Source organism: Fulmarus glacialis, unplaced genomic scaffold (assembly GCF_000690835.1).
Source record: "Fulmarus glacialis isolate BGI_N327 unplaced genomic scaffold, ASM69083v1 scaffold3731, whole genome shotgun sequence".
Taxonomy (NCBI): Eukaryota; Metazoa; Chordata; class Aves; order Procellariiformes; family Procellariidae; genus Fulmarus; species Fulmarus glacialis.
Window position 1 is genome coordinate 2,014 of NW_009190728.1, and position 26,320 is coordinate 28,333.

At 36.6% G+C, this 26,320-nt stretch overlaps 1 protein-coding gene across 1 annotated transcript in view; it reads left to right on the forward strand.

The window, feature by feature from the left end:
• Positions 1-1,998: 1,998 nt before the first annotated feature.
• OTOG (otogelin) overlaps positions 1,999-26,320 on the forward strand; it is a 100,663-nt gene continuing 76,341 nt past the window's right edge. Inside the window, exons 1-13 of the mRNA XM_009586323.1 lie at positions 1,999-2,080; positions 10,101-10,193; positions 10,412-10,566; positions 10,959-11,077; positions 11,478-11,683; positions 13,250-13,380; positions 14,205-14,311; positions 15,177-15,286; positions 16,090-16,215; positions 17,415-17,523; positions 18,391-18,437; positions 19,350-19,495; positions 25,897-26,029. Of these exons, the coding sequence (XP_009584618.1) occupies positions 1,999-2,080; positions 10,101-10,193; positions 10,412-10,566; positions 10,959-11,077; positions 11,478-11,683; positions 13,250-13,380; positions 14,205-14,311; positions 15,177-15,286; positions 16,090-16,215; positions 17,415-17,523; positions 18,391-18,437; positions 19,350-19,495; positions 25,897-26,029 (1,564 nt within the window). The remainder of the gene's footprint in view (positions 2,081-10,100; positions 10,194-10,411; positions 10,567-10,958; positions 11,078-11,477; positions 11,684-13,249; positions 13,381-14,204; positions 14,312-15,176; positions 15,287-16,089; positions 16,216-17,414; positions 17,524-18,390; positions 18,438-19,349; positions 19,496-25,896; positions 26,030-26,320) is intronic.

Here is a 26,320-nt window from a genome sequence, read left to right on the forward strand (position 1 = left end):
CTGCTTTTCTGTTTTCTCAAGTAGGCTGAATTGGCTTTTGTGATTTGATGTATTGCTGGCTTTTTTTTTTTTTTAAGGAAATGTAAGTGTTTAAGTTTTGAAGGACTCTTTAAGGCACCTTTATAAATCAGTGTTGGTACTGCTTTCCCTTTTGCATGATAGTACATTTTACAGGATTGGTTGTTTTTTGCGCACTGAAACCACAAATTAATATTATTTCCTTAAAGCATATTTTCTGCGAGAGCTGGTATGGAAATTATTTTGAGTAATACATAAATTGTCTTGGATATTGTTTCCTCTCAGAGAAAAATTGTGGAGGCTATTAAACAAGTTATACATGCTTAGGTGTTGTTCTATTTCTTTCTGTCATTAAAATACTTCCTTTAAGATGGATTGTCTTTTTCACCAGTTCCCTTGAACCTGGGCATTCAAAGCTGCATCTTAAAGAGCAATTTCCAAAAAAACTATCTACAGTACCTCTTTGTATAAATAACTGACTTTGTACCTAGTCCCACTTCTCTGTAAGTCGGGTAGACAAGGCTGTAAATTTATAAGTGAAGTGCTAAAAGTTTGCACTTGCAAGAAGGTGAGAGGGAACTCGTATGTTCACACCTAAACTATGCACCATCCTTGGGTAAAATGGTGTGAAAGAATGTCGTCCCTCCAATTTACGTAGAAGCTGTAGGATGACTAGTGATCATGACTGATTTTTAAGCTGTTAACAACTAACCTGTGGGTTTTCCACCCCGCCCCTGCCCCCAGCCAAGTACTGATTGAGTTCTTGTCATGGTACTCTGGTGAGACTCAGTATATTTCTGGTTCAGAAGTGATGCCACTCATTTACACTGTGTGTAAATAATTTGAGTTTGGGAAGAGAGTGGAGGGATTGTGACCGGCTCCAATGCTAGATGGAAGAATGAAGTGGAAGTTGGATTAATAGGTGAATATGGCAAGAATGAGGAGGGGAGTCAACATTATCATGACATACGAATTTATAAAAATGATTACAAAATCTAATAGACTAGAAACACTGGGATTCCAAAGGGCAATTTATTGGAGAAAAAGAAAGCTTCATTCACCACAATATTTAGAATTAAAAATGATTTGACTAGATAATAATAAAATAATAGACTAGAAACATTAAAAATTAAAACTATTAAAAATAATAGACTAGAAACACTGGGATTCCAAAGGGCAATTTATTGGAGAAAAAGAAAGCTTCATTCACCACAATATTTAGAATTAATGCAAGGAAACTCGAGATATCTTGCTGTTGACTGTTGAAGGCAGAAGTACTTATGAGAAAGGAAACACAAGAGAATAAAAGCTTTAGTCTGTTGTCATATATTTTTGAATGTTAGAACAAGAAGAAAAGATTAAGGAGAAGATGGTAGGAAACATTTTGAAAATTAACCTGGGTGTTTATGAATTTTTTTTAAACAAACAAAAAAACCACCACAAAAATACCTGTTGATTTTGCTGGAGTTTGGATCAGATTCTTGGAAAATAGGGTGAATTTAGGACCTTACCAGACATTTGGTTAATTATTATGATGATATTTAGTGATTTATGCATACATATACTTTAAAATGATTTTAAATGACTGTAACTGAGTGATAAGAATTTCAAAAACAGTAGAATGTTTATACTGAGAATTATGTTAAATACACATTGATGGTATAGAGGCTGTAATTGAGAATAAAAGGAGTATGGAGAAGGGCACAGAGGACAGTGTTTGGCTATGCAGTTTCAGACATTTTGGCTTAACTGGCTTAAAATCTGCCTGCTGTCCTTAGGTATAATGTACTTTTATGCTTGTTTGCTGGACTCTTGAGTAGAGTGACTATGCTTTTTACACTTATTTACAATGATGTGTTTTGATAACTTTTTAGTAAGCCAGTGTGAAGCAGTGAGCTTACTAAAAATTTACTGATAGACCGTAAAGAGATTTTTAAGGTTTCTTGCTGATTTCTTTGTTCTTTGTGAAAGGTGTCTGGAATGGCAGTTTCTAATGCTTCATCTACTACGATATCCTTGTCTCGGAACAGGAGACTTCACAGTATGAAATGTGGACTATCTAGTAAGTTATTTATGTTTTTACATGAAATAACTTCAATTGTCCGTTATATTCTGCATCATTTAATTATTTTTACGAAGGAAAAAAAAACCTGAAATAGCTAATAACAGGCCTTCAGGGTAAGGGAGCTCTACCTTGATTGGTCTCAAAGGACTACAGGAGTATGACAATTTATCATGGGGTTTGACCTAGCTTTAAGTTGACACCTGGTTCTAGTTTGCTCATTTGAAAGACTGTCTCTAGCTGCAGTTTTTTAACAAAGAGTTTTCAGCATTAGCTTTAAGTTGACACCTGGTTCTGGTTTGCTCATTTGAAAGACTGTCTCTAACTGCAGTTTTTTAACAAAGAGTTTTCAGCAGGCAATCTGCTCTTCTAGTGACATACCTAAAGATGTGGATTGCTGCCTAAATGCCATTGAATTACCTGTCCTGTATCTCTTCTGTGCTTGGAGGTTTTTTGTTTGTTACTTTCTTGCTGAGGTAATCTATGGATGCTTTTTGTGTGTGTAATCTATGGATTAGCAGGATGAGGTACTCTTAGCTACCAGCTTGCAGTGGTGGGCGTTTGCTTGAGGAATTTGTATAATGGCTTTTTTGGTTCATATTATTCTCAGCAGTGGACAGGCTTAAATCTCTTTGCTCAAGGGTAAAGATCCTCTGTGTTAGCTCCTCTGTAGAGCCTGTGTCATGCTTGTCTTGTGCAAAGGAGAAACATGAGGCGAAGTAATTCAGAGTAATTTTAGTTAGTGATGCGAAACCTCTAGTTTCTCTTCAGTCAGCCTGATTGGTTGCATTGGATGTCGGACCTACCTAATGGTGATTAGTCTGGGTTTGCATCCCCCGGCTTTATAGCACAAAATGCAAGACTGATATGTGGACTGGACTCTTATCAATTGTGATTAGGGTTGTGTTGTCTCCAAAAGCTTTTAATTTCTTTAATACATACTGTTTTCAGAAGCTTTTGAGAAGTGTGTAGCTGAATCTGGAGGAATAATAGAATGGTTTATAGAAGCGTAATATTACTCAAATAAAAACTAATACCTATGAACCTCTCCAGTATATGAAAAATATCATATATATGTATTGTGTATGATAAAATTGCTCTGCAAATATAGCAGTCTATACCATTAAAACTCCTTCTGCTTTTGAGAGGTTGCACCAGCTTATTGACCAAGAAGTCGTTCTTTTCTTAGCTCTACTTTTTTTTTTAAACTGAATAAAGCAGCTTCCAATGAGAAGATGCGCAAGTCGTGCTGAGAAATTTGTTGCCATAATAATTCTTTGGTTCCCTTGGTTTATTTTTTGCCAAGTGAAAATTTCTTTAATGGGACTAGTGGATTTCATGTTCTGCTTCAGAACAACCAGCTAGAAAAAAGACTCTTAAGATGCATTGTGCTATTTTAACAGAACTCTTGAAAAGGGTTTGTGTGCAAGTTTGTTGCTTCTTAAATAGGCCTACTATTTCAGAAAGGGAAGAACAAATCTAGAAGGAGGGAGAATGAAATGGGTAGCAAGCATCTCGTTCTAACTCGTCACAAGTCTGAGCTTTTAAAGGAGGGTGTAGTTATGATGGCAAGAATTAGGTTTTATTGCCCTCTGCAGATGTAATAGGATAATCTTCCCGGTTTCTTTCTAACTCGTATTTCTACAGGCAAAAATACTTTATAAGGATTTTCAATTTCTGATGTACTTGCTTTGGCAAGACAATGTTGCTGGAGACATGCTTTAAAAAATATTGATGATTGCCCATACTTGAAGGCAAATTAAACTCTTTAAACAGTGGAATACCTAGACTTGGAAGTTTCCTTTTTAAATCCCAGTAAACTCTGTGTTGTCTGTGTGTAAAAGACGTATTAAAACCAGAACAAAAGAACAACCTGATCTGCTTTGTGCAAGACTTTTGGTAACATGCTCTAAATGCTTAGAACAATAGCTTCGGTTTGGCCCTTCCTATTTGAAGAGAGATGCAAGCTGCTACAGCTCTGCCCATGGACTGGGATTTGCAGCAATCTGGGGATATATAGAATAGTAAAGCTTTTTTTTTTTTTCCTTAACCAGCAAGGTAGGTAATCAGCTGCTTTCTCCAGTTTAGTGATGTCTCTATGAAAATTATTCTTAGAATACTTAGAAAACTGTGATTATAATGGACTTGCATTTCATCCTATTACAGTCAATTCTTGTTACAATAACGTTTTTTTCTTGCTTCCTATAATTCTGTATATATAGAGAAACCAACATGTTTTACTTGGAATTTTTGTACGGTGGGTGCGTGATTTATTGTGCAATAGATCTCTACCTTTTTGTTGTATTGGTCAACTGAAAGCAGTTTAGAAAGCAATGTAGTGTCTTATATGTCAACAGAACAAAAAAGTTTGTATAGTACAAGTAAATGCCAAGAGATAAGCTCTTGTGTTAGTTTTTTGGAATATGGGACTTGAGTTTTGAAATGCTTATCAGAATAATTGACACCAGTTAAACTGTTAAACTTGTAACTTCCTTCCACACAAATCTGTTTTTCATGTGAAGTTAAAAAAACCAAAACAACCAAACAAAAACAAAAACAAAACCCCAAAAAACTCCAGAGCTAATGCATATTAAGAACATAATTTGCCTGGGACAGGCAAAACAAATTATTTCTGGAAGTAAGTTTCAAACTACTGCTGAAAATTCCTAGCAGGTTAAACACTTCAAATTTTCTCGCATTGAAATGCTGTAGCGGGCATGAGTCTTTTGTTTAAAGTCACTGTGCCTGTAGAAGATACTTGTCCTTTACAATATGTGTGCTGATTTGAAGATGCACCAGAGCAGAAAATCTGCAGCTAACTGGGAGGCTCTTAGTATTGAAGCGTTAAAATTACATCCTGGTCAATCACCTCAGAATCTCAAAAAGGAAAATTTTACGTCCTGGTGTAATGAGATCTTTGTCCTCATTTCAAGGTTGCATTGCATCCTGTTGAAGCCTGTATGCCACAGAAAACTTATGCCGTTATAGGCAGATGCTTTCAAAGACTATAAAGTTGAAGGATAAAGGATAATGCAAGAAATAGTTCTTGTATTAGTTCTCCCGTAGTCCAAAGGACACCTGAAAGCTTTCTAGAGAAAGCATGCAATGGAAATTATGCAGTTACAAAATATAGAATTTCAAGAATGTTGACAGCAAAAGTTTAAATATTCGATTTTAAGCATATCTTCTACTCTTTTATGCATGAGTATAGGTCTAGTTGATGGTTCTTGCAAATTTTTATCCCAAATGGCTTTGTTTTTTCACTTTTCCATTTCAGAATTAAATTTGCTGATTTTTAAATAATTGATCTTTTTAGTAGTTTGATAACCTTCAGGCAGACCTCTCTTCTACAGTTGCATAAAACTTTAAAATATATAATCTTTTAAAGAATCCTGAAAACTGTATAAAGTCTGTGTCTATTTCTGTAAATGACTCTCTGGAGCTCTGAAACTGTTTGGGCCAAAGCTGGTAAATAGGCAGAATCGTAAGAACTGAGGGAACAGGCTGGACCTTGTACCTACCTAACTTAAGTAAAACTTGATTGCTTTCAGATCTCTAAATTAATCTTTCATACTTCAACTTTTCTGTCCAAGTAAATCTAATAACGAGTATTTTGAAAGGAAACCTGTCTTCAGGGACTTGCATTAAACAAATTTTCCATGCCATGTCTTAAAAAACAGTAACAAAATACAGAATTCCAATACTATGAAGTGCTTAATGTTTTACAGAAAAATACCCATAGCAAGGTCAACATCAGTCACAAATCTTCAAGAATTGATAGCGTATTGATGATAATGGTGTATTACAGTGAGGTCAAAATTCAGTTGGAGCAACTGGATTGACATGATGGTTAAAACAAAAATCAAGTATTTCAAGGTTGATGTGCGTGGTAATTTGAGTAGTCAAACGTTCTTGAATGTGTTGGCTCGCTTTTACTTTTGTGAAAAAAGTTTAATTTAGATGTCTTTCTGATTTCGTATCTTAACTTTTGTATGGGATACAGATACATGCTTGCTTGCTTGCTTTCTTTGTGACTGCATAGTTACAGTTACTGCACACTTTCTTGTGCTCCAAGAGTAGAGCTGTTCTTTAGTGATTGTATCTCACTTCATGCTGAAGGGCTTCACGTTATATAAATTACTTTCAGCTATACTTATTTTATTCCTAATAAACGTGTTAGAAGAACAAGTCATGGGTGAGCAAACCTGGACATATAGTTGGTTTGCAACTGAAATAAGTTCAAGAGATCTTAAGTACTCATTAGAGAGGTAGTAATGTAAGAAAGCATAATAAACTAAGTGGGCACAATATCATAGATACAAACCCACAAAATATATTGCATCTATAATAATATTTCAAAATAAATGCTTATTTTGATGAAGATGAAAGATGCCTTTGAACAGTTATCATATGAAATTGGCAGAACTTGTGCTCGGAGCCCAGGTGAAGAACATTTGAAAGGCCAACCAGAGTTGGGTGGTACTGTACTGTATTTCAAAATGGATTTTGGAACTATTTTTTGCCAGGTCTACATGATGCTGTTAAAGCATCTCTTTTCAGAGAGCAACAGCAGTAATCACCTCTGTGAAGCTTGGACACTTATCTCCAGAAATGCTTGCAATGAAATGCAAACAGGCTAGATTAGTGTCTCACTTTTTCAGAGGCTGTGATAAATAATGGGCATGAGGTTCTGCTACTGCTTATAGGGTGCCAGCTCTGGCCTGAAGGCTCTCACTGCCTGACACTGAAGAATTAAGAAGGGGGATGAACTAAATGGAGGTCCAGGTGCCCAAGGGACTAAAATAACCCTATCCATATATTGAGTGGGGTTGCAGCCTATTCAGTAATTACCAGATGGTTAGAGTATTTAAGCAATGAGAGGAGCAGAGAAGAATTCAGACCTGCATTATAAGATGACCCCAAGTCTTCACCCTGTTCAATAAAGAAGGAATTTGAGGCAAGTTGCTTTGTGGCAACAGTGGTCAGATTATCAGAGTGATTTGCAGGTTGTAATGGCATCACTGGTTAGAAATCACATTATTACTTATGTGAGTGGAATCATGTTACTTAGGCCTACCACTTCCTGCTAGAAAAGTCTCACCAGTTTTCAATTTCAGATTCCAACCCAATGCACTCAACTGGCATAATGTCAAAAGAAAAAGAAGAGCTAAGGGCTTTTTTGTAGGGGTCACTTTCAGGTAAATGAAGGACACAATATTCTTCCATAATGTTTCCTAATTTTAACCTATGCTTAGTCTGGATGTTTATTCCCTTTTTGCAGGTGTTACAATGTTTCTGATGCCCATAGGAGAGACTTAGACTTGTGATATGATCGTATGGGTTAGCTTATTTAGGGAGCTTATATTCCTTTAATGACAAAGATCACAGTGAACCCTTTGTTATAGAATGTTTATTCCGGATACCTGAGGAAGTATATCTGTGTTAATTAGCAAATTGGATGATTAAAGGAAGCCACATTGTCTGCAGTAGTAAGATCACTAAATGCAATCTGAATCAACACTGTATTCCTCTCATTACCTGGTTAAGGATAACTAATCTTTGCACACAGAGCTCTTCTACACAGTGTAAGGAAAGATACTACAGTGATGCAAAAAGGGATATAAGCAAATAAAAGAGCTATGTTTATCATGGTTTTTTTTAGAATCATACATGCACAAACAGAAGAGAACTTCATAAAGAGGAAAATGCTCATCATTTAGTCATTTGACTTCCAATTCAGATTTGACTAACTCCTTTTCTCTCTAAAAGGGAGCAAGGGACATCCTTCCCAGTGACAGCAAGGGTCCCAGATCAGCTGGCTGTGTACACAATCTGAATAAACGTGGCTCGAAGCAGGTTACCTGAGCCATGCTTAAAGGGGAATCATTCAACCTGAAACATCAAAAGGGGACTAACTTCTTCTACAGCTAAGAGGAACATGACTTGCAATCTAATTGCAGATTATTGTAACTGCACAGGCAATAGTGCATAATCTTAGAGAAGCAAAGAACAGAGACTTGAGCTCTGATTACACAGGTCTTGCAACACTCAAGATGAAAGAGATCAATGTCTGCCCCTCTTGACAAGTGGAATAAGGCTTTTGCATTAGTGACAAGATTGGTCACTGTGAGTATGTAAATGAGATGGCTCAGTCGGAATAAGTAGGGACCTTTCTACATGGTGCTTGCATTAGTTTTTAAATTGAACTCATGCTGGCCAGGCAGGGAAAGGAGCTAGATATTTGGGCTAGCTAGGCAAAGGAGCGTTCTCTTTTACTTTGTCTATGTTGTCTCTTTTTTTTTTTTTTTGGAGGGGGTGGTTTGTATTGAAAAAAATATAAAAGGTGTTGGTAGGAAATTGGTATTGGTAAAACATCAATAAAATGAGCTTCTAGAAGAGGGGAGAAAAATTAGGTGGGGAGAAAACACCCTTTGAAATTGATTTATTTTTCTGTTGCTGGAATCAAGAATTCAGCATCCATTTAATGGCAGTAGGATGTCAATGATCAACTCTTGACTTGTTAGAAAGCATTTGTTTCCTTGCAATCAGTTTATAAAAAAACATTTCAAAGTTTTGATGTTGGTGCTTTTCATGTAAGTTTAGGAAATGCCAATAGTGAGAACAAAACCTGAAAATGGTATGACCCATGAAATCATAAAACAGTGGTTCGTATCCTAGAAGGCTTTCCTCTGAAGTCTAATTCTGTCAAGACTAAATCAATTGTAGAGTTTATTTGGGTTGTCAGAAGTGGAGTTTGCTTTATTTTGCCTGCATCAGCAAAGCTTCAAACCCTCTTTAGCAAAGCTTTCTCAAAAAGCCTGAAGGTAATCTAGGTATCTTAGGACTTCTGTGTATACTAATGATGATTAGATATTTCATAAGCAAGGGCTTTACTAGAATGGGAGAAAAGATCTCTTTCTGTGAATTCTGGTTTTCAGGACAGCACTTTAAGAGTATTTTTCAAGCATGATGTGTTTATAAAGATAAAGAAAACAAGAAGGCTGAGTCTTCAGTTTGTCTCTTCCTGAAATAGTTTCTTCTGAGAAACTTGTCTGCTTGTCTGTAACAAATACAATCTCAGTTTCTGTTCTCCAAACACAAAAATTACTATGATTACATAATACTCAATTATTAAAATTCAAATGCTTTCCTAAAGAGACTTAAAACTTTAAAAGATCAAATATTAGCAAAATAAGTGAATATATCACAATTGTTAGAAAAGCATGTAATCACGAAGTCTAAATTTAGTAGCAGGAAGTTTTGTTTCTGCTTGTGCACATCTTTCCTTAGACTGTGAAAACTTGTTTTGTCAGATTTTTGATGGGCATCTTCCCAGGGAAAATAAGAAGTAAAAAAACCCAACACCTCTCCCTCCCCCAGACCCAAACCTGTCATTTCAAGTTAGGGAGCTTGCTTTCTCAACAGTGGGCTCACTATACTTAAGCATTAAATTTTTCCTTCCTTAAAAGTTTGTCTCTAATAAAATTAGAAACAAGAGCGGTGGTCTGTGTCTTTATGGAAAGTGATTGTGGTTGGTATACTCAAAAGCCGTAAGATGGAAGGAGGGCAGGCAGCTGAAAGATTTACAGCTGGGATCTTGACATTTGTATTTCTAGGGTGGTATGCTCTCATTCTGGTAGAGCTTATCCATGCAGAGTTATTTGTAGCAGTCTTTTATGTAAGGACATAGGCATCGTGCTTTTTTGCTGTGTAATACTTGTTTGCTTCCTCTGTTCATTGTGTAGGGGACTAAAACATGTCAGACTAACAGATATCACAGCCATTTTGATTTGGCTTCTCTAAATGTGCAATAGATTTACTTCATCTGGTTGTATTTCTTGAGGTGAAGCTTTTGCAGTATGTTTCCTGTTTGTCGAGGCCTGTGGGCTTCTCCTGGACGTTTAAATGCTAAGCCAGCATATCCTGTCATTCATGGAGTTACATTTGGTGACAGAACTGGGTCTTAAGAATGAAAATGATCATAATTTATTTTTAACATGCCTTGTTTTTTTCCACTCAGATTCGTTTACATGTTTTAATGGAGGTGAGTGTGTCTACAGAGAGCTGTGCAACTGCAGTCGATTTAATGCAAGTGGACCACGATGCCAGACAGGTATGTAAAGAGAGAAAACTAACTGGGTTTCTGGGATTGTACTTGGGTTCCCATAGCTACAAGAATGACCGCCCTCTGCCTAAAGGCTCCTTCATGCCCTAGTATTTTTCCCTCTCTTTTCTGTGGTGATATTTCATAGCATACCGCATACATACATCTCAACTACAGATTGAATCAAAAAACCAGTGGTACTTCTCAAGTGACTCTTGTTTTGTTAGTGTATAATACAGGTGCTGAAAGAGATCATATATGCAGAACATGGGGTCAGTATAATTTCGAAACTTTCGATGGACTCTATTATTATTTTTCTGGGAAATCCACATATGCGCTTGTGAGACACACTGAATTAGATGAACAGAGTTTTTCCATACAGGTAGGGGACTGCACTTCTACGTTCTTTTTAGCTGTTGTTGAGCTTGCTAATAATGCATTAATATTTAGACATTAAAAATAACTTGTGATGATAGTATGGGGTTCTAGAATGTAGTCTAGATGTAATTCTAATGTAATGTGGGCTACCAGTTACTATAGCACAAAACGTAAATAGCTGGAAGGAAACTGATGTGTGTACTTTCAAAACCTGCTGCTGCTGTGAAAAGACTGCTCTAAAAAGAGTGCTAATTGTACACAGGTTTTTGGGGAAGAATGGGACCAAACTACTTGCTCACATGTGGAGGGTGGGATTGGGAGTATTAGTTGTGCAACATGGGTTACGAAGAGTTTGATTAAAATCTTGACTTTGATGCTAGTAATTTTATTTGGCAGGTGAATAATGATCCTGAGTGCCATTCTTCTCCTTACTCCTGCAAAAGGTCCATTAGTTTATTCTTTTCTGGAGATGAACAGATAAAGATGAGCAGTGAAGTCACCTATAAAGGATTTGGGTAATTGCATCATGTTTCTGATGCTGTAGTTACACTGGAACTAATCTCATGATACCGATTTGATAACAGAGATATAAACTAGATCACTTATTTGTTGGTAGCTTAAAAAAACCCCAACTATCCAGATCACGGCTGTAATAATTACTCCCCATCTACAGAGTAGTGTCTCAGGAAGGTGATATCTAAATGAGTGGTACATAGTATTAAGAAGCATAACCGTTGACATTGATCCTTTGCTTTTTGCTCTTATTTGCAACTTTATCTTTTTTAGCGCAATTGCTCAACATTTATATCAGGGGGTTTCAGATGTTTGAGAAAGTCATTAAATCAGCAAGTAATTTATTTTTAATAGCGATACTTTCTCACGTAAAGTTGTTTTTGATTCTGTCTCATTTTTCAGAGTACAGTTACCTTATATTATTGGAAACTTACATATCCAGAAGCTAGCTGGATACTTCCTAGTTAGGCACCAGTATGCCTTTACTCTGGCTTGGGATGGTACATCTGCAGTGTATATCAAAATGGCACCAGAGTACCTGGGCAAAACACATGGACTGTGTGGAAACAATAATGCTATCCTGCAGGATGATCTTGAAACTAGTTATGGTGAGTATTTAAAATACTTCCTCTTGTGTTAATACAGGGTTTTTTTTTTCAGGTGAACTAAATGTTACTTTGCTTAGTTTTTAATTGTAATGCTAATTGAATATAAGATGGGCAACTTTTGAAATAGAAAATATGATATGGAAATACTTGTGGTAGAGTATATTGTTAGTGAAGAGGGCCAGTTTCAATATAGATGGGACTCTGGGGAGGAAGATCTTTAAAAAGCATGACAAAAAGCTGTCTTACTCCATTACCTACAATGGTATTTGTACTTCAGTTTCCTAGGACTTGAAAGGTAAAATCTACTTTTAACTGTTCACTGCCCTCTTAGCAATTTTATATAGGAGCCTGTGGAAGCTTGAGATACTGCTATTGGAAATAAATCTATAATTTTAATTAGTAAATCAAATCGATGAAAACTGCCAAATCTCGTTTGATCTGGCACTTCATTTATGCTAATGCTTTCAGAAGTGACCAGCGGTCCTTGGATACCAACTTCAGATACTTCCAAGCGTCTTGGCTTTCAATAAATACTGAGTGAAGATCTCTATAAAATAAAAAGAACCAGGGTGAAAAATCAGGCCCCTTGAAAGGTATCTCAAGTTAGGTGATAAAAACTTCTGGAAATGATTGCTTTGGGCTATTTAACTTTTTGCTCCTTCTCTTTAAAATTAGGGTATTTCTATAGAGTACTACTTCAAAGCTCAGAGTACAATATATAGTAGGTTTCCTCTGTTGTTTAAGTGTGCCACTCAATTTTAGAAAGTATCAGCTGTGCACTAATATCAGCTCTTAGCCCCATTGAATAGTTTGCTCACTAAATCAAAATGCTTAAAATAATACCAAGATCAATAGCTCATTGCCTTCAGAGACTTTCCTCTACCCTCTCACCTTTCTCAGGATATCTCAGTCGCTTAAAGCTGTGATTGTAGCACAAGTTGATACACTGCATACTAGCTTTATCCAATTAGCTTGGGGAGCAGTAGTAATAAAGATACAGCAAGATACACATTCATGGGTATCCAAGTAGTAATCAATGTCACCACTTGTATATGATGGATTATACCTTTCTTAACTAGTTTAAAACTAGCATGGATATTTCTACTTATGTAAAGAAGTCACACCTTTGCTTGGTCAATATATACAATCATTTCATACCCTTGCAGTGACCCAGAAAAATTAGACTCTCTGTTGGGAGTTTCATATAAAGTAACAGCATAGACCTACATATATACAGTTTATTACAGCTTTTCTTTCCTTTCTTCCATTCAAAGACTGAGTCAGGCACAGTCCTGCTCCCTAAAGCCCTTCCCTGCCAAATTGCATGCGTAAGCTTCTTTCTGCCATTCTAAAGCCTTCCTACTATAGTCCCTTTTAAAAGTATTTTTGTTTCTTAAAAGGACCGGATTGTCTTCAGACTAACAGCTGATTCATTTAGTTGTAGGAAGGGTTTGGTGCTCTCTGCTTAATGCGATGTTTTGATTGTTGAGATGTTTCCCTGGGAAATCCTATAGAAATGCTGTTCTTCCAAGTCACTATGTGACTGTGTATGTGTGTCTTGTTTAGGAAAACTGACAGATGATATAACAGAATTCGTAGAGAGTTGGCAGGAAAATCCTCCAGAAGGAGCACCCAATTGGGATAAATCTCTTCTCAATGAACCACCCTGCCTGACACAAAGCCATGAATCTCTACAGGTTTGGATCAATACAAAAGGATTATTACAATAGTTGGTGATTCTAATTAGAGCAAGAATTTGACTTAACACTTTGAAGAAGGCTGGAAATATTCTCAGTTCTTCTTCGGAGAGGTGGATTAAAATGGTTGCTGCAGCAGAGCTTTCCTTGTCTCCTCCTTTTCCCCCCAGTTTTCTTCTGTATGAGTTTATAATTTAATTCTTAATCTTTTCAAATGTTATATTGTCTGTATAGCAGCCAACAGAAGTGTTTGAATCTGGGGCTAAATGAGTGAAAAGTTGTAAAGTAGGAGTGTTCTAGAGCTGGTTCCCATTCCTTCCCTTAAGAACGACAGAAAGAAGCAAGCAAGCAAAACCAGAGAGCACAGTTAATTTGCCAGTGTTTAGAAAATGAGTTATTGTTACTTTTGTCCATCACATTGAAGTAGTTTTTCCTTTTAAGTAATATTTTCAAGATACAACCCTGAAATGAAGTGCTTTGAAACTAAAGCTGATGCCAGGCATGTTTTATTTCTGTTGCCTTTTACTGTGTAATTTAACTAAAATGAAGACTATCTCAGGTCATCTAGGCCTAGCTGCAACGTGGTCTATGCCTTTCTTGGGGGAGGGATATGTTTTACTACCATTGATATGACCTTGGATAAAAGATTCAATGTTATGAATACTCTGACGTGGAGAGCAATATGTTGCTAGCCACCGCTTCTAGTCGATGAAAGTGATTCCTAGTCACAGACTGAGATGTCTGTTCTGATTTTCCATAGTATTCTATTCTGCTTAGGTTTATTTTTGAAAACCTCTTCACAACAGCTATCTCATTCATTTCAGAGGGCATACACTCTGTGTAATATCCTGTTACATCCCCCGTTTGAACAATGTCATGAATATGTGAGTCCTGTTCCTTTTATGGCAAGCTGCACCAATGATCTTTGCATGTAAGTGAATGGTTTCGGGTAATTCCAAAGCTGTTATAAAAAGCATTGTCCCTCTATCATGAGAATAAATTGTAAATGTTAACAGAACTAATGTGTGTTTCTTTCTGTGTATTAGTTTTTATCTAACATTCTTTTATTATCTTGCTTTTCTTGCTTGTTCTACTTTTACTGCCAGAAATTTCTGTGGACTTGTTCCCGTTTTCTTTGGTATAAGGATGACCAAAATCAGGCCCAGATATTTTCATAATTTGTTAGTGTACCTTCCCTTGAATATGGCATCTGTTTTGATTCTAAGTGTGCAACATCATTAGTATTTCTAACATTAATGAAAAGTAATAGTGAATAGGTCAGTTTGGCATCCGCAAGCCATATGTTAATCCAATGAAAAGAGGAATTTGGTTACTATTTGAACTTACGCTATCATTTCACGACCTGCTATGCTCCCTGTCTAAGCAGTTTTGACTAGTTAAATTAACAGGCTGGACAGGAGAAGATAATTTCCATTTCTTGTGCCATGGTGACTCACTGGTGGAAATCTTATACTTTCTTCTTATTAGTTTTCTGAAGGATGCTATTCCTTTTGTAAAAATCAAGACCTTTATTAATGTCTGTTTATACTGTTGTATCTGTGGCTTTCATGAATTTATTCAGGAAATTAACATCAGGTCTCAAATATATTGATGACCTGTCTTCAAGTGTGGCAGAATGTCTTAAATATAAGACTTTTAACCTAGCCAAACAAAGCAGTACTTTATTAAAGTGGATTCAGACAACATGGCTGTATGCAATGCAGGAGCGCTCATGAGGTTATGATGCGTCTTTGAATGTAGGTAGAAAATAATATGTCAATTTTTCTTTGTGTAAGGTCAGCAGTTGATAATGCAACTTGGTGTCGAGCATTAACTGAATATGCCAGAGCATGTGCCCAAGCAGGAAAGCCACTTCATGGATGGCGAATGCACTTTCAGCAGTGTGGTATGCAGATACTTTCGTACTTGGAAATAGTGCTTAGTAGTTGTATTTTGAAAAGAGTGCTCTTCATACTTGTACTGCTTTGTCCTTCTTCCTATTTTGAACTTTTATAGTTCTCAATGAAAGCATAACTATGGACTCACTTCAAGGCTATATAAACGCAATGGAATTTCTTTTTTATGTGTGTAATTTGTACTGAATGTATTTAAAGCACTAAGCTTATTAGAATGTGTTTTAAGAACCTTCTTACTAAAACATCAGAGATTCTTTAAGGTGATTAACCTTTGTTTTTTCATAGAGCTACTCTTTCAAATATTGTCAAAGTCTTCATGGCTTTCTGATATATAAAATGTGTGTCAGGAGTGTTAAAAATAAATTTGAATTACACTTACATAAGTCTTCATCTTAGAAGTCACAGAAAGTAAGTTTGAAAGTAAGTTTTTTTTCTTTGTCATTCATGACAGAAGATTTCCCCCGTGTTTCCAAAAATGTTTGTTAATGGATGTTCTACCACTTCCTATGCTGGTCTGAGTATATAAATAGCTCTGCCGTGAGAAAGCTTCCCCGAGTCTCCCTTGGTGTAATTTAAAATTATTCCTTCTCAATGCACCTTGAATGGACAGAATATGAATATATGTATATTCTGTGTGTGTGTTATGAAAGCCATTGTTTCATTGTTCTAGACAACAGATACTCAATTGACTTACCGAAAAGTAAACACCTGGAAAGAAATGTGTGCAGTCTATTTAAGCCCTGAGGCAGTAGCACAATACTTTTTCATTTCTCTACCTGTTTCTATTTTTTAGTGATTACCTGTGCTGAACCCTTGACCTACAATGAATGCATCAACTGTTGCCCTGTTTCATGTAATCAGCAATCACAGTGCATTGACAGTGAACTTCCCTGCATTGATGGATGCTACTGTCCAGATGGTAAGTTTTGCTTCTCAAATACGTATTATTTGATTCCGTATAACTTTCAGACTGTTTTCCCCCAAGTTTACATACCTATATGGCCTGGCTAGATTAAGGCATTCACAGGAGCTCTTTATAAATGCAGTGCCAAGAGAGTGTGGATGAATGACCTTGTTTTCCTTGTGGCTGACAAGAGCCTTTTCCTCCCTCTAAAAAGTGGGAATAGGTTTCAGCACATATCCCACATTCTAACTGTAGAGCTCCACAATTTGAGTGAAAAATGGGGTTTGCTCTGTTGTTAACAGGACGGCCATCCTCCTGATTCTGGTGGTTGCTGCTCTTTTTTCTGGGTTTTGGTTTTTTTTTTGTTTTTTTTTTTTTTTCTTTTCCTGAAGAATGTCTGTGAGGTCAGGTGCTTAGGAGAGCTCAAAAACGTAGCATGACTAAAACTCATTCTTGTGGCCAGAAACAGGCTTTGATACCGAGATTCTTACACTGTTGTATGGTTCTGGCAAGTGAGGTATTTACCAATGTAGCTTACAGCAAAACTTTACCCTTATTACCAAAATGTACTTTGATATGTCCGGTTTTCCCCTTGTTACTGGCTTCTCTTGGGTACATAATTCTATCTAAAAGAGGACAGAGAAAGTTATGCCATGGATCTTCAAGTCCTGCCTCTTACATGTACCCTGATGATTTATAAGTATAAACATCTTTGTCATACATTTTATCTTTTATGGGCTAGTAAAGTCTTTTAGCTTCTGTCTCTCTAATAATGGAATAACTAAAAAAAAACCGAAGCAAAAAACCATCATAGTAAAGTAAGGACCGAACAGTGCCTTAAAACGTAGAGGCAAATATTTGTAACGATGTCAAAAAAGAAGCCAAAGGTACTCAAAGCAGCATGGTTTGGTGTTTGTGTGTTTGGTTTTGGTTTTTTTGTGTGTGTGGTTTCCTGCCCCTCTCCCACAATATTAAATACCTGTTATTCATACTATTGTTAGTGTATCTCAAGCAATTTAGGGACTTGGTCTATGTAATATAATTTATTTAATATAATTCAAATGCACACTTGTTCTGCAAAAATGACTACCGAATAATCTAGAGTTTTATTATCATACATGACCATTTGTGCTGTTCTGGGGTATACTTGTTAGTGCTCCATCAGCCATTTGTACAGATATTTCACTTTTTTCATGTTGTTTTATTTCTTCTAGGCTTAATTTATGAAAATGAATTGTGTGTCAAGCCTATGGACTGTCCTTGTGACTACCATGGACGTTTCTTTGAAACAGGTTCAGTGGTTTATGAGGAATGTAATAACTGGTTAGTAATTTTTCTTTTTACGCTGTGGACTTAATCCTTTCATGGTCTTGAGAGACAACTTCTTTAAGGCCTATTTCAGTTAAAAATTGAGTAAAGTTGATAAGTCCTCACTGTTTCTATATACAAAACCTGTTGTTCCATATATGTTTTGCAATGAAGGGGAAAGGTAAAAGAAACTCTAGAGCTATCAACGTGGAAGAAGAACAAATGACAGATATTGCAGAGAATATTGTGATGTTTAGTGCTCTTTTCACCTTGAACTCTGCCTCAAACTAAAAGGAATCTGGAATTCAAAATCTTAACAAGAGAATTACTTTGACTTGACTTTGTTTCCTGTTTGTGTTGTCTTGTTTGGACACAAAGAGCCTAACGTCATTATGATGCTAAGCTGCTGTTTTGGGAATTTCTAAGTTAATTTTATACATTGGAAAGAAAAGTTTGTAGGAAGAGATAATGTCTTTTATTGGGTCAACTTAATTGAAGAAAAAGGATGAGCTTGCAGATGTGCAACTTCTTTTTTTCACAACGGTTCTGTTTTTTTAAAGTAGTAAGATTCAAATTGGTTCTGTTTATTCTTCTCAATTTTAATCATCCTTAACTTTTATAATATTATCAAGGAGCTAAAAATAAAGAAAAGTGTTGCTGGATGCATGGATGAAATTTCTCCTGATCATATCCTCGTGACAAGCTCTTGCCACAGCTTCCAGCTGTTCTAGTGATTGTGCTAGCTCTGTTGTACTCTTTTGTGAGACTCAAGACACTTCGTGCTCATTTCATAGAGAAGAGTCCAGGAAGAACAGCTGAGGGACAGCCATATATACTTCACCAGAAAAAGAAAAGTATGAAACCTTTTTGTTTTTATTTCAGCACTTGCATTGGAGGAAAGTGGATTTGTACAAATCTTACATGTCCAGGTATGTGAAAGTCTTGAATACTTAACTTTTCTAATAACTGAATTTTCACTTGGGGTAAAATATTACTGTTAGATCTTAATGTGATATTTCACTATATAATTTGTATTTTTATATCTATCTACATATAGACGCATCTACACACACGGTAGATTAAATATTAAAATGGTCTGAATAGCAGGCATCTGCCTTTCAGCTTAGTGCATTAACGTGTCTCCGTGTACATCACTGTAATGTCTCTGGTAGATGGTACCACCTGGTCATTCTTGATATTCAACTAAAGTTTCCTCTGCAATCTTCACTTGACAGACTTATGGCAAGATTACTTTTTCCCCACACACACTATTGCTGGCTAGCAAGATAGTATTTAGGTATTGTACAAATATCAGTTAATTATTTTCACAACATGCCTGTGGAATGAGGGGTGTTATTCTTACTGCACAGATAGGAAGCTAAACTACAGAGATTAAGGTCAAAAGGATTTTGCATGTTAAAGATACTCATGGCCTCATGGTTCTTATAGCTGCCAACAGATTCAAGCACTGGTCTCAGAGTTATCAGAGTTATCAGTTATTAGTTAGTTATCAGTGGGAGTGCTTAATGTTTCTGCGAAAGAGTTTTTAGAGCCACAAATCAAATACCCACAATGTAAGGATCACATGTATTATTGTCCCCTTCTGGGAGAATAATTGTTTAGGTAGAAACCTCCTGGCCTGACATCAGGTAGAAACTCCGTAACAAAAGCAAGGATAAGGTTCAGTTCCTAACCATGTTCCTAGTACCTGGTTATAATATGAATACAATTTTATAAATTATAGCATGTATCAGAGTGCATGAACTCTACAGCAGTAATAACTGTTGAGAGTACACCGTCTTTTCTACATACTTAAATGCATTATTGGTTATGTTTGTCAGCTGAATGCTCAGTTTCAGGAGACATTCATTTCATGACCTTTGATGGGCGCAAATACACTTTCCAAGCTACCTGCCAATATGTTCTAGCAAAAAGCCGTACATCTGGAGCGTTTACCATATCCTTGCAAAATGCTCCTTGTGGACAGGTAAGGCTTAAAATCTTCTTGTAATTTTTATATCCTGAAGGGTTTATTTATCGGGGGGAAAAAGTATTACAAAAAAGAAAGCTACCTGCAATTGAATATATTAAAATTAATCAGTAGCAACAATTGTCCCTAATGATGGAATAGTTGAACAACAGCAGTGCAGAGGAAGTCTGTACATAAATTCTCATGTTTGCTTGCAATAAATAGAAAAGATTATGCTAGCATTCTGATTCAGTGTTCACTGAGGTCATTCAGTAGCATATGGTGGTTCATGCAGCAAACCCTGGCTGCTGACTTGTTTTCTTGAGCTTTCCGAGTACATCTTTGTGGGTTTGCAGCCAGCGCAAAATAAGCCTACTGCTTATTACTGCTTGAAGGAAGAATGACTTTTTTGTGCCTTGAATTTAGATTTCTCTTTCAGCTTTGTTCTTGCAGCTTGAAATTCACTTTTACTTACACTGATACGAAAAACTTTGGATAGCTTTTGGGACAGCTCTCTTGGATTTGGGTATATGTATGCATCTGTGTTAGTGTTGTTAAGTTGGTATCCTGTACAATTGATTTCAACCAAACATGCATATGTGTGTATATGTGTATATATATATATATAGCTGATACTAAGGGTGCTCCTACTTCTTACTTGAAAGTTTCTGATACTGTACACAGAAGTCACCAAATACTTAATCTGCTTTATGTTCATTCTCTTTCCTTTGTTGTGTATGTGGATTTCTGAGCATCTATTATAACATTGTACGTGTGAGGTATGGAACACTGGTAAGATTTTTCACTACAGCATTTCATTCTTATTACAGTCTTGGTAGGTCTTGTAATTTTGAGGAAGTTAAGGCAAGTTAGAATAGATCTTAAACATACACAGGTGGTGTGAGAAGTGTAGTTGAGTTGAGCTGTTTTCTAGAGTTGGGCTTTTCTCATTGACTTTGAGTTCTATATATGCCTGTAAGGGCAGAACTTGGCCCACGTTTGTGTTGGGGTTATAATGCTACTGTGGATGCCTATTTACTAAGCTGCTGGACTTGCTGTAGGAGCAAGATGTTAAACTTTGTATCTTGGGCAGATTTATGTTCTGTCTCTAGTGGTCTTGTGTAACAATTTTTTCCTAGGAGCAACTGTACAGATACTTGAAGTGTATATAGACTTAAAGTATTTCTAGGGCACCTACTATATGTTAGGCCCAAATTTTTGTTCTTAGCATGATGAATTTCCATATTGTTGCAGTTACGTACTTTGCATAAAATCAGATTTAGACCCATTACTTTTTACTTCTGTGGAGATAATTAATTACACTTCATTATAGTAGTTTTCTTTTGTCTTCTAAATAAATGTGTGATTCTATAAGTCCTTTTACACTAATGATTGCATTCATTCTTCTCTGCAGCTTATATTGTTCGTGCACTTGAGATTTCCTTGGGAAGAAAAATGGTCTTACAAGTTGTCATGTCACACTTTCCAAAGGCATATTTCAGTAAAGTCTTTTTGTCCTTGTGCTCTAAAACCTATTTCTCTGTATGACAGAGAAGACCTTTAAGCAGGAGAAAGTCATATTAAAGTGGCATTGACAAGGTTATTATAATAGAAACAATTTATTTGCAATCCAGGTAAGAGATGGGAGACTAAGTGCATGGAGTTATAAAAGTTGAGAGGTAAGAAAAATAGCTTAACTGGATAGAGACCAAATATATTTTCCAACTGGATGATCCGCAAGTAAACGTCCACTATCTCTTCTATGGTTCCTAGGAGAAGTGTATCAGGACATCAGGTGAGGTGTGTGACAGGGCATAGAAGTTACCAGTGTTGAAAAAGTGGATTCCTGTGTTGTGAATACGACTGCTTTATTAATGCTCTAATAGCTTCTAGCTCCTTGAGGTAGAAGAGTTATAGTGGGGGCTGTGAAATGAGATCTTGGCGAGGATATGCACATTAAAAAAACTTCTAAGCTTTAACCTCTGTGTGCATCATCCTTTGGGTTGGGAAGAATCTGGTGATCCTGCTAGTATTTTCTGTTTATGGGAAGATTGAGACTGTTTCAAGATGCAATATATCAGACTGTTGCTACAATTCCCCACTTCAAGTGCATATTTGACTTAGTTTATTCCGATTTTAATGAGTTTAGCTGGCTTCATTCTGTGCTAACCTTGGGATCCTGAGGTGTTGATTAAATAAGTGTCATCATCTAGAAGAGGAAAAAAAAAAAGAATAGCTGTGAAACAAAACATAAACATAGGCATTCAACATAGGCATAAATCTGTTCAGTCAGCATAATATTCTCAGAACTTCACAGAGTCCCAAGAAGCTTGAGAAAGGTGGTTGTATATTGAAGCTGTGTCCTGTACTGTATGGTTGAAGATAAGCAAAGGGGATCCCCAAAGAAACACTCTAGGCAACTTTTTTTATCAAGTGAAAGTTGAGGCGTGATGGACTTCTTGCAGAAGCCCACAGTGAGATACCTTTCAGCCCGACCTGTTAAAAAGCCCATCAATGGACAACAGAGGTCTGGAGCAAATATCTGCTATGGTAATGTATTGTGGGTCTCATTCCCTTTTGTGTTACAAAACACTTACCTGCAAACAGACAGAAATGTGCCCTTCGGTTTAGTTGTTGTGATGCTTTTGTTGGGGAAAGTGATAATCAAATTAGTTCACTTCCTGCAGCACTCGTGAGACTGCAAAGAGCCTTGCAGTAATTCTTGCATCTTCTTCACCCTGACTTAGAGACTTAATGTGTCTCTGTGTCCAAGTGGTTTGTAGGTGAAAAAAGAGATTCTCTTGGCTTTTACTACATGTTGGGCTTTGTATTTCACCTAGCCTTTAACAAAGCTAGCCTGATCAGTCCTTAATAGGTATAGACTTTTACAAAGGTTTGAGTGAAGCATTCTGGACGCGAACAGCCAGGTGGGTGATCAGAGGCTTATGTGGTGTGTTCCAGGTGTAAGTGCTGCTAATTTAATAATCAAGGTACAAATGGTGAGAGGGTAGTGAGAACAGTTTGTGTACTGTAACACAAGAATGTGGGGCTTCAGTGCAGCTATTCAAGTGTCTAACTGTCAACTAGCTGGTACTACTTGGCAGAAGAGCTGCTTTACAGTTCCCTAGGCACCATCCATTATCTTTTTCCCATTTATAAAAATTAATGAATTGAAATGGGAAGCTAAAAGATTTGTAGTGCAGAATCTCATATTTCTTGATGTCTTTTAAAAAAAAAACAACTTATCAGTCCCATCTCATTCAAGCAGATTAAAAAATGTAGAAAGAAGATACCTGGGGAGATTTTAGCTCACTGAATCACAAAGAATCCAGTCATCTAGAGTCTTAGAGCTGGTGACATAAACAGTCATCAGGCAACAAGTTATTTCAAAACGATGTGAAATTTTGTTTAAGCACTTCTTGGACAGAGGATCAGTCAAATGATCAGCAGAGCTCAACCTTATCTGAGTTTCAGGTGACAACCTCACTGGCTTTGTAGTTTGTATGATGAGAAGGTCTTCTGAATATAGAAATTTTTTTAAGTGTCTAGTGAGAGAAATGGCCATTCCTGTGAAAACACCTGCTGAAAATTGACAGGGGCAGTGCTGTGAAAGAAGCAGTTCATTGGAACAGAGAATCATTGTCAGGCAGAATTTCTCCTTTAGTTTCAGCATGAAGGAATAATAAAGCTTTTGTCAATATTGTGTAGTAATGTATGTACTATGGAGGGTTGTTCTCTTGGCTCTGGTCTGCTATGCGTACCGGCTGGTTTTCTTTTATTTTCAGCTTCTTAAAAGGTTGACAAAATTGTCAGTTTATAGCCACTGCTGCTGAATGATATGCACAGAAACCTAATTTCTTAGTAAAGAGGCAAGACAGCAAGAAAAGCTACAAGAGCATGGCTTCACAATGCAGATATCTGTCTTCACCATCAGTCCAGGAGAGCTGGTTGAGCTGATGATGTATCTCCAGTTATTTTTATAATTTGCTACCTTTAAGTTTCATTTTATTATTTCAACTGTTGGTGAACGATCACTGTTGCACTATTATTTAGAGACAGGGAAGTTCTGAATGTAGTTTTTAATCTTTACGCACCACTATGTGTAGTTGTGTGTCCATGGTACTTGAAGGACTGACAGATGATCTGCTCTGTGCTAGTTCAGCATCTGTCAAAGCCACATGGTAGTGTTCAGAGATCTTTGCAGCTCTAGTAATTGTTTTCAACAAGTGGGACAGCATTTGCCCTGTATTAGGCAAGTCCCAGTGAAAGTCAGTGAGAGTTGGATAAGAGTGTAAATCTTTGAACTGAACATCCTAATCTGTTTGCACTATGAAGGGTGCTATTCACAGTATAATTTTTCTGTTAGTGTGACTGTCCAAAGGTAGGGATATTTTAACTAAATCTTGTTCAGTGCCTCCTTCAGCACTGAAGATGCTTAGCATTTTACTATTTCATCATCAGTTATACCTTCACTGTAGACAGTGGGACTGGAAAGTGCAGCCTCCTGCACCTTTGCTGAATGTTTCTGGACTGCAGCTCAGGGCCAGATCCAATCAATGAGAAACTTCCTCCAGTGAGACCTAGGCTGCTCTTTGACCAAGTGATTTCAGACATGTCTGTGTATGTTTTGGTATATAAGACATTATGAGACATTGAAGATGCATAATCAAAATGAAAGTAAGATGAACAAATAGTGTGCCAAAAGTGACTGGACCCAATTTTTTGACATTTTTCTTGAATACCTTTTAAACAGTTACAAGGTCTGACATCTGTAGATGGCAGGGAATAGACAGTCTCTGAACTTTATCCAGCCACACTAAGCTAATGTAAATAAGCTGTTGTCTCAGAAGCTATAGTAAAGAGATTGGAGTATAGCAGGAGTGGCAGAAACTTAGTTCCTTTCTAGAGCAAAAAGAAAGTAGAAGGTGGTCTGTGATTCTGATGTCTTTCAGCATGTAGCAAGGTGAGTTACAGGATGCTGACATGGTAAAGTTCAAGTTATCTCTCGATCCACCTCTGCCTGATTCTCTGTGATAGAACATTTTTCCTTTTAAAAAATTAAGCAGTGATCAAATTCATTCTGTTAAGAAAAATCTGGTAATCTTCTGTGATTAATAAACATGCTTTAATAAGCATTCTTTCCAATAGTTATTCTGAAAGGTGGAAGTCCTGGCCTGGAAACTTTGATAGGAACTGACTAGTGTTAATCATCTATCTGGCTAGTTTCCGTGTTATTTAGTACAGGTGTATTTGTTACTGTGATATGTTGAAAACATTCAATATTCAATAGCCCTCAGACTTGTGCTGCTTTCCACCTGTGTGGTATGGTGTCTTGTCAAAGATCACTACAGTAACATAAAACATGCAGGAATATTAAATAGTTTGGGACTTCATTTAGGTACCAACCAATTTCAGGACTTGCTTGAATGGAAAAAAAATCCAGCTTAACTAACGTAGAACAAGGGTACTATAGTTGACTTCAGTTTCGATGAAAGCAGTTAACTTGAATTCAATTCTTGATCTTTAAGCTGTTGTGAAATTTTCTGTGTAGGCCACGTAGCTTCTTTATGTTATGAAGTACTCAATTAGTGCTTTTGGTAATGTTGACAATTAAGTGCCACTGAAGAGAGTGGGTGTAGGTAAGGTAGATGAGGTTGATCTAGAATTTCTTTGGAGTATGTTTCATCCAGACTGACATGCAGTATTTCTTCCCGTGTTTTTTCTATATGACGTTTTGACTTCGAGAACTGAAACGGAAATAAGAATAAGCAATGGTAGTAACAATAAGCAAGTTGGGCCTGTTGGATGTTGTGATATTGTATGCAGTTACAATGCTGTCTTTCTTCATCAGTATTCATCCAGGGAGCTTATGAACATACTCCACAACTCCTCTCAGAAATAATGAACTTAAATGCTATTTTAAATGATTCACAAGATGCTTCTGTCTTTCATTACTGTTTGCTTTTAAAAGAATTTTGTATCTTAAATATGCTTTAAAAGAACCTGGGTATATCAGAACACTTTAAAGTACAGATTTGGATTTCTGTGCACTGCTGTGTGGATAATGCACCCTTGTTTGTGAGCATTAACTCAGCCTCAGTGGGCCTTTAATCAAGGGGTCTCATGAATGGTAAGTGTCTTTGTACTAAGCTATGTAAGAATTGTTTAAGTTTCTCTTTCCAAATCCCACTTCTGAGCTGTATTTGCATAACAGGTTAACATATATGTGAAATCATTCAAAATACTAAGTTTTCTTACTTAGCTGTAAAGCTGTATGTTTTACAAGTGCAGTCTGCTAAGAAGCAAGATACAACTGAAAATTTTCAATTCCCCACTAATTATAGCTTTACTTGCACTCTTATTTAACATTCATCCTACTTGATTTTTTTTTTTTTAAATTATTTTGCTCTTACTTGTAGAACCAGGATGGATCATGTATCCAATCAATCAGCCTTATTCTTAAGCAGGACCCCAAGAGGCAAGTGACTCTGACTCATTCAGGAGATGTTTTGGTATATGACCAGTACAAAATTAACCTGCCTTATGCAGATGGTAAGGAATAATATATAAGCATATAACTCCTATCAAGCAGTATTTTAATGGCATATGTGTATGTTGTGATACTGTCAATATTGCTAACATACTGAAGTTAAGTGGTATATTGTTAACGGCAACATTGTTAATTTTTTATGAAACGTTTCACAAATTAACTGCTGATGTACTTTTTACATTAATGGTAGGAGTTGTACAGTAGCTGTATTGGGCTAGTGTCTCTTATGTTAAGATTGAGTATGTTCTGTCTCTTAACAAGTCCAAATGCCGTCCCTAACATTTACAAGGTTG